The following is a 13,625-nucleotide window of genomic DNA, read 5'->3' on the forward strand; positions in this document are numbered from 1 at the left end:
CTATAGTGTGAAAATATTGCTGTTCCTATCTTGTTTTGTAAAGGGCATATATCTATAAATGTGTGTGTCCGTGCATGTGTACATGTGTAGACTTATGCCACAGCCATACATACTTCACTCTTCATTCTTAAAAAGACAGAAACAACTCCCCACAAAAAACAAAAACAAAAATTATATGTCATGATTTAAAAATCTTTTTTATTTGAAACCACTTCTCACAATCAACATCAAAGCATATGCATTCTCTGTTAAGACATCCACAATCATACTCTCTCACATACCACACAGTCAATGTCAATGCACAGCGCACAGTGACACTTAACAATACAATGCAAAAAGAAGAAAGTGAGAAATGAAGAAAGGAAAATAATAAATAAGATGAAAGAAAATTACTTTCTCAAGCAAAGTCTTTGCAGTACCAGTTTAGTATGTACACATGATCTAAACACAGAAAGAGAAAAGTATTTTCAAAAATCAGAAAAGAAGAAGAAGAAAAAAAAATGTCTGTCCTCAATTATGCATTTCTATTTCACTTTTTCAAACATGACTTTTGTATACGCTTGTACAATGCTTCCACTTGGGAAGGGTCAGATGGAAGGGAGGGTTTGCAGTCTTTCAGGGCAGCCACAAAATGAGCCTGATGCACACACTCTGCTGCCATGGACTCCCTCAGTGCCAGCAGTCCAGCCTGCACACACACACACACACACACACACACACACATGCACACACACACACACACACATGCACACATACACACACACTTTAACATTAAAAAAAAATCTTAAGCTATCCAAGATGAAACATTACTAACTATATAATTCTAACCCTCACAGTATATGTTTTTAAATTATTCTGCTGGAAGGCAGTCAAAATGCCCTATGCTCAAGACTACTGATCAGATTATGGCTAAGAGGTGAGAAAAAAGATGATGCCGTTCACAAGACATTTTTTTTTTTATTCAGTTTTTTTTTTCAGCTCCTTGGCCCAATGAACAAATGTCAAGATGATAATGCATGAACAGCCCACCTCTTTACAAACTCCTCTGATGTCAGCCCCTGTGTAACCCAAGGTCTGTTCTGCCAAGAGACAGAGGTCAACATCCTCTGCCAATGGCATCTTTCTGGTGTGGATTCTGAAACTCTGCAGTCGACCCTGAAAACAAAAATAATTAGCATGAGTGAAAGCTCCACATCTTCAACTCCAATGTGAAGTCATTGCGGACAACACAGACGATGCAGCAGAAGATTCAGACATTCTTCAACACCTGTCTGAAGCGTATCTACAAGATCCGATGGCAGGAGAAGATCCGAAACGAAGATCTGTGGGAGCGAGCGGGACAGGAACCAGTGGCCAAGCAGATACTGCGGAGGAAGTGGAGCTGGATCGGATACACCCTCAGGAAACCAGCGTCCAGCATCACATGCCAAGCCCTGACCTGGAACCCGCAGGGAAAGAGGAAGAGAGGCCGGCCTCGCAACAGCTGGAGGCGAGATACCGAGGCAGAGCTGAAGCAGCAAGGGACCAACTGGACTGGAATGGCCAGAACAGCCCAGAACAGAGTGCGATGGCGAGGGGTCGTCGATGGCCTATGCTCCACCAGGAGCGATGGGCAAAATGAATGAAATGAATGAAAGCTGCTTGTGAATGTCAGTGAATGAGTGGGTGAGTGTGAGAGAGAGAGTAAGAGAGAGAAAGAGAGATGCGTGTGTGCATGTGTGAGCAAGTGGGTGCATGCTGTATCTCTCTCCCTCTCTTTCTTTCTCTTTCTCCGTCTCTCTGATACACAGACAGAGCAATGAACCAGTTCGATCGATCCGATTCTTTCAGAAAATGAAACGAAGAAGGAACAACAACAACAACAACAACAAAAAACCCCAAACAAACAAAAAGAAAACAGAAGTCTCTAGGCAGAAGAATCAACAAAAAAAACAAAAACAACAACAACAAAAAAAAGCCATCAAAACACTCACCCGTCACTCTACCCACTTCCCCATCTGATCCTCCAACCAACCACCCACACCACCATCCCTCCTCCCTAACCCCACCCTCCATCCACTTTTCCTTCACCCTCTTCTCCCACCCACCTCTCCAGCCATCTCACCTGGGCGTCCGGAGGAGGGACGTAGATCAGACGATCCATTCTCCCTGGTCGCAGCAAGGCAGCGTCCAGCATGTCAGGCCTGTTGGTCGCCGCCACCACCAGCACGTGACGATCGTGGGCCTCTTGTATTGTCGTCCGTCTGTGCTCGGTCTGTTGCAAAGGGATGTGACAATGTGCAGGAATTGTACTGAAGAAGTGAATTTCACGGTAACATTTCAACAACAACAGCAAAAGTAAAAAAAAAAAAAAAAGAAAAGAAAGAAAAAGAAGAAAATAATACAACTTAGAAGCTCTCATTCAGTTCTTTCGTTTATATTATTCAGAAGCTTTCTGTATATTTTATATTTTTATATTTACATAAAAAAAGAAAGTGAAAAAAAAAGAAAAAAGGAAAAAAATAATACAACTTAGAATTTTCACTCAGCTTCTTTGGTTTATATCATTCGGAAGCTTTCTGCATGTTACATATTTTTCTTTTTGAAAAAAAGGCAGGGTAATCCACTTTAAGGCTTACAATACTCAAATGTAGAAGCAGAACAAATGTCATGGAAGAACATCTGACCAAAGTGTTGTTCTTTAACAACAGTCCTTTTCTCACAGACAGACAGACAGAAAGATTCCCATCTTCCTCTCCCCCACCACCACCCCCCTTTGCCCACATTCAACAGTTATGAATGCTGTGATCCATCGGTTCTTTTGAAAAAATTTTAAAATTTTATTTACATTTTATTTAGTGGGTAAATGTAAAAACACACCCACCAAGGCTTGTGAACAAAGAAAATAAATGCAATTTCAATACAACTGTCATACAATGCAGTTATCTAACAGTATGGAATTAATGACATTTTACACAAGTTTCTCCATGTTCAAGAAACCTAGGTGAAATGACACACAATATCAGCAATAATATATGACAAGAAACAAGCATTTATACTACAGTGAACAAGAGTTATAACTGTGGATCCTGCAACATTGTCATGCATCAGAGAGGTGGTTTTTTTTTTTTCAACACAACAATTTTCTACCAGTTCTGTTCACCTGATACTTAAAGCCATCTCCTGCAGCTTCCATTTCTCTGCTGTCTGTCTTGTCGTCCAGACGAATGCCGATACCATCCATCTCATTCAGAAGGGCAGACAGCACTCGTTCAGACACTCCCGAACCTGATGTAGATTCTGAGCGCTTGCCAACAATGGAATCCACCTCATCCAGGAAGAGAATGGAAGGTGCCAGAGCACGAGCTTTCTGGAAAGTCTTTAGAGACAGAAAAAAAAAAAAATTATAATTAGGGACGGGCGCAATAGCCGAGTGGTTAAAGCGTTGGACTATCAATCTGAGGGTCCCGGGTTCGAATCACGGTGACGGCGCCTGGTGAGTAAAGGGTGGAGATTTTTACGACCTCCCAGGTCAACATATGTGCAGACCTGCTAGTGCCTGAACCCCCTTCGTGTGTATATGCAAGCAGAAGATCAAATATGCACGTTAAAGATCCTGTAATCCATGTCAGCGTTCTGTGGGTTATGGAAACAAGAACATACCCAGCATGCACACCCCCGAAAACGGAGTATGGCTGCCTACATGGCGGGGTAAAAACGGTCATACACGTAAAAGCCCACTCGTGTGCATACGAGTGAACGCAGAAGCAGAAGAAGAATTATAATTAGGGCCTATCCGGACAACAGAACATAACATAACAGTTCATTACTCATTTTTAAACAAATGATAAATCATAATGTAGTATGACTATAACCACAATATAAAACTCATGAAGTGTACCAGGGACACTACATGCTTTCGATTCTGTCTTCTGAACAGTTAATGGCTATTGTGACCATGAAAGAATAAATAACAGAATGAAGTCTTAAGGAATGGCAGGGATGTAAATTACTGTAACAAAACCAGTTGTTAGCAAAATAAAGCTGCCTTCACTTACATTAAGAAACCAATCTAACTGCTCAAAAAAAACGTTTTCTTATCATGATCATTAATACCCTAAACAAAATGGTGTGAACAGCAGAAAATGCTATAACATTTCCTGGTTTTCTTTCATTCTAAAATATTTTTCAGTTCTATCAATAAATTTTGTTTCCGTCTTTTGAACCCTATCACTGAATAATTCATCATCATTCTGGTATTTGTTTATTTCCAACTGACCTTTACATTATGGGGAAAATAGCTATCCATTAATAATTTGAAAAAAAAAGAGCTATCTGCACATGAGCAGATCTTGTGTACAAAATCAATCTTCACACAGTAAGTGAGAGAGAAACACACACACACACACACACACACGCATGCATGCACAAACACACACACACACAAAACCATATTTCCTTCAGCATTTTCAAAAGAAGACTAGAAAGAAGTGAAAAACCAAAAAAGAATAGACGAACTATACCTCAGACACTTTCTTCTCTGAGTCCCCCACATAGGGGGAATACAGCTGGGCACAGCTGAGCGAAAGAAAAGTGACGTGACATGCTGTGGCTGCAGCCTGCACCAGTGTAGTTTTGCCACAGCCAGGAGGGCCGTAGAGCAGCACGCCCTTCGTCAAGGGCAGTCCCAAGGCCTGGAACGTCTCTGGGTACAGCATGGGCCATTCTATTGCCTGCCAGCACAGAGATCTGCATTGTCAGCACAAAGTCAGTGTTACATTTGCACCTTTTGTATTTAACTACAGACAGCACTTGCTCAGTGTTACTTTTGGGGATAAATTACTGGTGACAGTAGCTCAACATTGCTTCTTTTTCCTTTTCTTTTTCGTGTATTTATTTATTTTTTTTATCAGTGATAGGCAACAATTGCTCTATCAGCCAATGTCACAGTGGAAGTGAAAGACTGAAGAAAAGTGGCCGAGGTAAGTTCCCTTTAACCTCATAACACATTTTTGTACTAGTCAATTGAAATTTGATGACTTTATCTATCTATTATTTATGCATATACCCAATAAAAATGTCACTGTTTTGTTTGCATGCAAAGGAGAAAAAAAAAATCCCATTCAATCGAAATGCCTCCACCAACGCACACACAAAAAAATCATGGAAAACTGCCAGTTCAAGTGACCTGGTAAACTGGTTTCACTTCTGCTGAGTGATGGTGCAAAGGCATCAGCAAACCTGGAATGGGTTCAGGATAATCTCATGGACAACTGCATACAATGAAAGACTTTTCATGGTGGAAATACACAACAAAACTGTGTAGGCTTTTTTTTGTTTGTTTGTTTGTTGAAATTTCAGTCTCACTCCCTGATCACTAGCACAACATTAATGTTCTGATGTTTATCGCACACCTGAACGTTTCCACTTCACCTGCTGAATCTGTAGCTTGATGTTATCCAGCCCACCGATGTCTGACCACAGAACTTTGCGAACGTCCACCACACTGTCCACTCCCCTCTGCATGGACGGCCTGAAGGACAGGATGGCTGCTTCCATGTCGGCTTGGGTCACACTGTTTTCCTGCTGTGTGACCACCATACATCACAAGTGCATCAGTTAGAGCTCTGTGTGTGATGGGTTTGGCTGACCAAGAAACTATGTTGGATGTAAGCTGTTAGTTCAATGAGGGAGTTTCCTTGCGTGAGTTACTGATTTGTGTGTGTGTGTGTGTGTGTGTGTGTGTGTGTGTGTGTGTGTGTGTGATAAAGTGTGGAATCTTAAAAAATAAGTTCTCTATGTGAGGAGTTTTTGTGACAAAGAAACAATTTTGCACATAACAAATGCTGTCACCCTGTCAGCTCTATGAGGGAGTTTTGTTGCCTGAGAAAGCAATTACTCTGTGTGAGTGCACTATATACTATATTGACACATACATATACACACACATAGGTATACAGATGTATCAAAAATAGTATGTTGATTGAGAAAACTTAATTCCCCCCCGCCCCCAAGAATCTGACAATGACAAACACAGAATTAAAAAACAACCACCACACATATATTGTACATAAAAAGAACAAAATGAGATTCCTTTAGGACAGACAGATTTAGTTGCAGACAAAAATGCATATATAGACTTGCAACAACTGTCTATCAGTATCATGTAAGCAGTAAGTATGTCACCAAAAAGCACAAAAGAGAGGCAGATAGAGATGAAGAGACAGTCACTAAGACTATAGATTTAGTAAAATTATTCTTTTGCTCTTTTTCTCTCTAAAACCCACACTGTAAAAGAAAAACACCCCCACGCCCACCCCCCACAAAAGGTATAGAAGTAGATGAAATACTGTGCTCAATACAGGTGATGTCTTGGCATATGACAAAGTCCGATGGAACGCTTTTCTTTGAGCTTCTATGCACACTGCTTCAATGTCTGCTCCCACATAGCCTGGAGTAACAAACGACAGCTTGTCAAGGTCGAGGTCAGCAGCCAACGGAAGTCTGCGCAGATGAAGACTGAAAATCTCTCGTCTCTGACTTGTTGTTGGCACTGACATGAGAATCTGCAGAGAAAGCATCAAGTTAGATTAATGAAGAATAATCATCATAACACTGAAATATTTCATAGTAATTAATTCTTCTCTTGTACCCATCATCAAGTCACCTTTTAATATCAAGTTCATAAATCTAAGACTTAAAACAAATGATCTGCAATGTTCTAACAAAGAGCCTGTCAACAATAAAGAAAAGGCAATCATCTAAATATACAAGAAAACTGCTACTGTTTTGACCTTGTTTTGGATTCAAAGTCTAATGAAGGGTTTGCATTCTCTGATTTTTCCCTTTTGTAAAACTTTCATGCTGAGTAAATCTTTGAACAAGAAAATAATGACTGCAGGATCATAGAAACATGAAACAAGGTGAATTAAAAGAATAATTAAAACTGAGTATTGATTAACTTGGATATTTTTCTAGTCCAGTTAAAGATTCTATTGCAATGTCAAAGAAATGGTACAGTGTTGTGCTTAACTGTCAAACATATAAAATACAGCTTGACTAACATGTTCTGTGTTCATACAACAGAGTATAATCATAACCAGCTTCGTTAGTTCAGGCTCCTCACAACCAAATTTCTTTCACAAACATGCAAGAAAGAAACAACACTAACTTCCTTATCCAGTCTCCCAGGCCTTCGGATATCTGGATCCAGTGCTGACGGTCTGTTCGTTGCCATGACAACCAGCAAGCCACAAACTTTGGCCACTTTGTCAAGCTGAGTTAACAGAGCTGTTGTCAGTCTGGAGATGTTGGTGGAGCTTGATTTTCCCCGCTTTGGACAGATGGAGTCTGCTTCATCTATGAACAATATACAGGGTGCTTCTCTGCTCACCCGTACTGCCTTGTCAAACAAGGCAGCTAAGTTACTCTCACTTTCCCCTGGATTGGAGCTCAAAACTTCAGCACCATTTACAGCCAGCAGGGCAGCCTTGCAGTCGAATGCCACTTGTTGAACGAGGGATGTTTTCCCACACCCTGGAGGTCCCCTAAGCAAAACTCCTTGCGAGCAGGACAGGTGTTTCGGTAGCTTCAGAAGATCAGTAAGCTGTTCTCGTTCTTGTTGCAGACCACTGACTATGACTTCTTTCATTCCTGAGGCTGTTTGCTTCAAAAGCTCATAGCATTCCCAGCTCTGAACACCACTGATTCTCACGGCTGTTTTCTGAGTTACTCTGATGGCTGAACAGCTGTCAATCTGTCCAGATTCAGAGTAACATTCCTGAACAAGACATAAGTGAAGTCCATACAGTTTTGCCAGTTTTGAAAATGTCAGATCTACAATGCAGCCTGGGCTGACATAAATGCCATGCAAGCACCGAAGACTTTTTTGGACAAGTTCTGTCTGCACATGACTTAGAGACTGAAAATTCTTGTATTGACAAATGTCTTTGACAACAAGCTTCACACTTATTTCCTTTCCATCTCTGCAGTCTAAAGGATGAATGTCTACCTTCTGTTGGCCACTCTGTTCAGCGAGATCACAGGGTTCTGTTACACATGTGTCATATTGGATGCAAGCATTTGATACTTTCCAAGGAAATACTCGACATATTACTGTCTTTTGAGGCGTTTTGATGCGGACACACTGTCCTAGAGACAGATGACTGTGTTCAGCAACATTCAAACTGACTCTGCAGATCTGATGTGTGCAGCCTCTGTCCTCTTCTGGAATCTCGCTCACAGAAACATTCCCCAAAGCCATGGCAGTTTTTCAGATATGTGAATCTTATTCAGTTATTGAATCAATCCATGTAAGAGTAGAAGTCCTTCAGCAATTCCTGCACACAAATACATATTACGAGTCTCAACAGATATATTATTCACTTATGTCGATCAAAGGAAAAAATCATTTGGACCTTAAATTCAGGGTTGTTTTACTGCAGACTGCCTGAAAAAAATAGACCATTTTTATGTACACAGGATTTGTTTGGTCACAACACACACACATTGTGAAACACATACACACACACTCACACACACAGAACAATACACACACATATACATGCATGTACACTAATTAGCGGACATCTCTCACATGCTATATCATATTATACTGATATCCATAAATCCTACAAGATGAGTGGGGTGCTGTGGAGGGAAAAGGGGAGCGGGCTGCTGGGTTATTCATTACAAAATAAAAAAGATCAGTATCAGTATCAGTAGCTCAAGGAGGCGTCACTGTGTACGGACAAATCCATATACGCTACACCACATCTGCCAAGTAGATGCCTGACCAGCAGCGTAACCCAACGTGCTTAGTCAGGCCTTGAGAAAAAAAGAAAAAAAAAGATAATAATAATGATGATGATGATGATGATAAATAAAAATAAAATAAAAAGACAATAATGATGATTAATAAGCAAATAAATGTAAAACACACAGACACATACATGCATAACAGATATGCAACAAACATGCAGTTTCACAGATATGAAAGCACAAACAAATACACATAAACGTACACAAGCCCCGACACACACACCATCTCCCAAATTACACTGCCCCCACGTCCCACCCCCACCTCCTCCATACACTCATTCCTAGGCTACGTATCACAGCTTCCACGGCACACACACACACACTTACTAATACAATCACACACGCATACGCCCATATCCCCCCCGTCCCCTTCCGTTGCTCCCAGAGTACACACACACACACACACACACGTGCACAGAGTAAAAAAAAACAAAAAAACCAACTAAAAATAGATAAATATTCGGCTGACATGAAACATTAGTTATTCGATAGGAGTCCGTTCGCCAATACAAGCATACTGCACAAATTCTTAACCGTATTCACACCACCGATCTATCTGATTTCGACCAGGCAACAACCGACACGTGCCCAAATGTTTACAGTGGATCATAAAGCCATGTGAGCTGACATGTTGTTGTCACAAAATATGGAACATAAAGCGGAGTGGATAAGAGCAAAAACAAAAAACCTACTTTGCAATAATATATTATACAGTCAGAAAATGTTTTAGATTTTCTAAAACTGAGTGGTTTTCAGATCATTTTATTTTACAAAGAAACCTGAAAGAGATGCCACCTTCAAATCAAACATGGAGAGCAATTTTGGATAATTTCATATAAAAAGACAGTATCCAGCTCCACAACATGGCTTTGCAACTGGGGAGGGTCACACAAAAGTTGTGTAAAGCAGCGAACACATACTGTCGCGTTTTCGCTGCTGAGTATGCCAAGAAAATCGGAGGTATGTAGTGTGTCTCTCAGTCTCTGTTTCAAGACAGTGGTATCTTTTCCAGTTGTCTCTCAGTCACTGAGTTTCTGTAGTGTGTCCTTTGAGCCGGCGTGATCTTCGAGTCGAGTGAGAAGGCAGAGTATGGTTTTGGGCTACCTAGAGGGCAGGATTGATTAATAAAAAGAAGGAAGAGAAGGGGTGGTGGAAGGGGAGGAGGAAGGAGGACATGGAGGAAGTAGCGGTTTGGGATGGAGGTAAGGGGTAAAAGGTAAAAATATGGGTAAGAGGGGGACAATGTAAGAGGGGGAGGGTGGGGGCGGAGGAGGAGGGAGCTTTGACTAGCTTGAGATGCAGATTAAGATGACTGATTCACAGACAAGCCTGTGTGATCAGCAAAATGTCCCATTATTGTGAAATGATCCACACTGAGTTAGGAATCCACACACCAAGGCTATGACCAAGAAGCAAGAAGCCATTCAGAGCAGGGCAGTGAGATCATATCTCACCATCTGCTATGGCACCACCAGTAGCGTCTCAGCTATGCTCAGTGAACAAAAGTGGGAATCACTTGAATTGCTAAGGAAAAAGTGTCAACTATCCATGTTCTGCAAAATTGTAAATGGATTGGTTGACATCACAGACAGAAACAATACCTTCTCCCAGGCACCACCTGCACTTGATGCAACCAGTTCCATAAGTTCAGTCAAGTTACCACAAAAAACAAACTGATACAAACATAGTATTTTCCCAAGAACTATCCCAGCATGGAATTCCCTGCCAGCATCAGTTGCTGAGGCTCCCTTCTTGGTATCTTTCAAGAGGGAGCTTAGTGCCCAAACCTTCTAAAAACCTCTGAGACCACGGATCAAAGTAACAGTAAATGATGGGCCAAGAGCTGTTTTGGTCAGGATGATTTCCCAGGGAGTGCTTTGCTAGCAGGAAAGGTCCTGCTTGGATACTGTGAAATAAAGGTCCATGGCCTCCCTCTCTCTCTCTCTCTCTTTCCTCTCCAAAGGGCTGTGCACACCCAAGTCACTTAAATTACTTGCAGGTCAAAACAAGATGATTGACAAGAAGATTGAAGACTGAAGTTGTATGAAATTTTAAATCAATATTGACGGGCGCGATAGCCGAGTGTTGGACTTTCAATCTGAGGGTCTCAAGTTTGAATCTCGGTAACAGCACCTGGTGGGTAAAGGGTGGAGATTTTTCCAATCTCCCAGGTCAACATTTGTGCAGACCTGCCTGTGCCTGAACCCCCTTCATGTGTGTACGCAAACAGAAGATCAAATAAGTATCTTAAAGATCCTGTAATCCATGTCAGTGTTTTGTAGATTATGGAAACAAGAACATACTCAGCATGCATTCCCCCGAAAACAGAGTATGGCTGCCTGCATGGCAGGGTAAAAACGGTCATACATTTAAAAAGCCCACTCATGTACAAGTGAACGTGGGAGTTGCAGCCCACGAATAAAGAAGAAGAAGAATCAGTATAGTTATGACTTATCTATAACTGATTTTCCCCCCATTTTTTTCATTACTGGGAATGTTAGTGTGCAGTTAAACTGCACATTTGACTTCTGTGGACATTGGCACTGTGCACAAGGCAATAGTATTTTATAGAATACGTTACACATAACAATCCACACAGCATTTCACAGAATAAAACCTTTGTCCATTTTATTCTTTTCCCCCCAGCCCTTTTCATGCACTTAACATTGATATTATAATAATAATACATTAATACAATATTAATAGTCACTGATTATGGAAGCCATATTTTATTTTGTATTTTATGTGTATGTCACTATGTGTGTGTGTGTGTGTGTGTGTGTGTGTGTGTGTGTGTGTGTGTGTGTGTCACTGTGTGTGTGTGTGTGTGTGTGTGTGTGTGTGTGTGTGTGTGTGTGTGTGTGTTTCTCTTCCAGTTCCAATATAATGATTAGACAAACCATTCTATACTTGTACATGTATTTATAACTAATACAAGTGTGTGTGTGTGTGTGTGTGTGTGTGTGTGTGTGAGGGGGAGAGAGAGAGAGAGAGAGAGATTAAAACAAAATAATTTTTAAAAATGTTAAAATATTATAAAAAAAAGTTTTTTTTATACCTCTGTAGACAGTGTACCATCAGCTTGATTATATATATATTTTTATATTTGATAGTTTGGGTGGGTTGGTGGGCATAAACGTTTCTGAGAACTTTTTTTCATGTGCATCACCATATATCATCTGCTCTCACCACTCACTCTAGTGCACTGATTAAGTTTTGGTGTGTGTGTGTGTGTGTGTGTGTGTGTGTGTGATTGTTCTTTGTAGCAAATTAATGCGCTCCCCCTACCCCTCCAAACTAAAAAAAAAAATTGTTTACCACTTTCAATCAGCATATGTTTCAGCTGTACATATTTTGCAACATTTTATGTTCACTGAATAAGTAACTTAGAATTATGCAATTTGAATTAGAATATAATGCAATTGATCTAACAGAGTTGCTCATTGAATTATTGACAGTTTGTATATTAAATTGTAGTATGTGTGTGCATGTGTGTGTGTGTGTGTGTGAACTCCCCTTGCTTTCCTGCATTTAGTTTGTCATGTTTTCTGTTCAGAACTCTTTCAAATGTTAACCTTTGTTCATGAAGACATTATCATTATGTGGGATACTGAGCTTACATCAAAGATAAGATAATATTGGATCCATAAACTTTTCTAATATCTCTACAGTTGCATATTTCTTCTTCTTATGGTTTTGTTGGTGTAAAAAGATGTGATAATTATTGTGGGCAGGTGGCAAGATGGGAGTTCAGGCTGTCAAGAAACCCACGCTGGAAGTTGAAACTGATGTTGCAAAGCTGACCCAGTTTTGCTGCGGAGCCAACATCTACAGCACAGGGGAAGACCCAAAGCTGAAACCTGATGAAGAATACCCCGAGTGGTTGTGGTCACTGAGACTTGACCACAAGCCTCCACAACTGAGTGAAATGGACCCAGAAGATTTCAAGTACTGGCGGCGACTTCGGAAAATGACATTGAGACAGAACAATAAACTGATGAAAGTGGCCAAACTGAGAAAGAAGTAGTGATGGTGTATGTTTTGGTGGGGTGGGGGTGGGATGGGATTTGGGGTTGCGAGAATCGGCTTGAGCATGAATTTGTAGGAGTTTTTTTTTTTTTTTTTTCAAATGAAAGAGAGAATCATTCTGTTTTAATATTTTTTGTTATCTATGTATCTTTTCATCCACTCCAGCCACATTGCCACTGACAAATAGAAATAAAAACTTGATGGAATACTTGATGACATTGTTGTCACCTTTTTCATTACGTTTTTTTGTATTTGTTTTTTTTTTTTTTTATTGTTGTAATTTATTTAGTTTGTTATGTGTTTGAAGCAAATTCAGAACAGTTTCAGTACCAGGCCAACGGACATTTATGATTAAATTAAGTGATATAGTGGGCAAGCCTTCAGGTCTGTTGCTACTTCTCTTTGAAATTTGATCCCTAAGAACAGTAGAAAAATGTCTTCTCTTATGCTTGCAAAAAGAAGCAGTAGAAACATATTACTTCCTTTTTTAAAATTAAAAAAAAAAAAAAAAAAAAATGATAGCCAAAGTCATGCATTCATTCCTCCCAAGACCACTTTCCAAATCAGTTGCAGTGTGTGCATGTGTGCGTGTGTGTGTGTTGTACAGGTTGTTTCTTGTTGTTTTTTTTCCCTCTGTGTGTGGGTGATGCTGTGAACACACAATCAAAGTGTGGACATTTTTACACGCCCTCTTGAAATCAAGTTTGACTGGCACAATAGCCGAGTGGTTAAAGCATTGGACTTTCACTCTGACTTTCAACTTTAGACTCTTGGTATTGGCACCTGGTTGGTAAAAC

The 13,625-nt window shown here is 40.3% G+C and overlaps 2 protein-coding genes across 7 annotated transcripts; one reads left to right on the forward strand and one right to left on the reverse strand.

Moving 5' to 3' along the window:
* Nucleotides 1-190: 190 nt before the first annotated feature.
* LOC143296975 (ATPase family gene 2 protein homolog B-like) lies at nt 191-9,452 on the reverse strand. 6 transcript variants are annotated; one of them, XM_076609052.1, is made up of 9 exons: nt 9,334-9,452; nt 7,151-8,318; nt 6,330-6,545; nt 5,413-5,565; nt 4,503-4,712; nt 3,143-3,358; nt 2,105-2,254; nt 1,030-1,155; nt 191-688 (listed from the first exon to the last, which is right to left on the reverse strand). In XM_076609052.1, exons 2-9 carry the CDS (start codon nt 8,240-8,242, stop codon nt 530-532), a joined length of 2,322 nt encoding a protein of 773 aa, XP_076465167.1. In that variant the 5' UTR covers nt 8,243-8,318; nt 9,334-9,452; the 3' UTR covers nt 191-529. The 6 variants fall into 6 exon arrangements, with proteins under 6 accessions (XP_076465167.1, XP_076465168.1, XP_076465172.1 ...); XM_076609053.1 differs by having other exon boundaries at nt 9,400-9,433; XM_076609057.1 differs by having other exon boundaries at nt 5,413-5,562; nt 6,342-6,545; nt 9,269-9,427.
* Nucleotides 9,453-9,627: 175 nt separating this feature from the next.
* Nucleotides 9,628-13,180, forward strand: LOC143297307 (large ribosomal subunit protein mL54-like). Its single transcript, XM_076609585.1, has 2 exons — nt 9,628-9,759; nt 12,534-13,180. Exons 1-2 carry the CDS (start codon nt 9,663-9,665, stop codon nt 12,824-12,826), a joined length of 390 nt encoding a protein of 129 aa, XP_076465700.1. The 5' UTR covers nt 9,628-9,662; the 3' UTR covers nt 12,827-13,180.
* Nucleotides 13,181-13,625: the final 445 nt, after the last annotated feature.

The sequence above is a fragment of the Babylonia areolata genome, chromosome 22 (assembly GCF_041734735.1).
Source record: "Babylonia areolata isolate BAREFJ2019XMU chromosome 22, ASM4173473v1, whole genome shotgun sequence".
Taxonomy (NCBI): domain Eukaryota; kingdom Metazoa; phylum Mollusca; class Gastropoda; order Neogastropoda; family Buccinidae; genus Babylonia; species Babylonia areolata.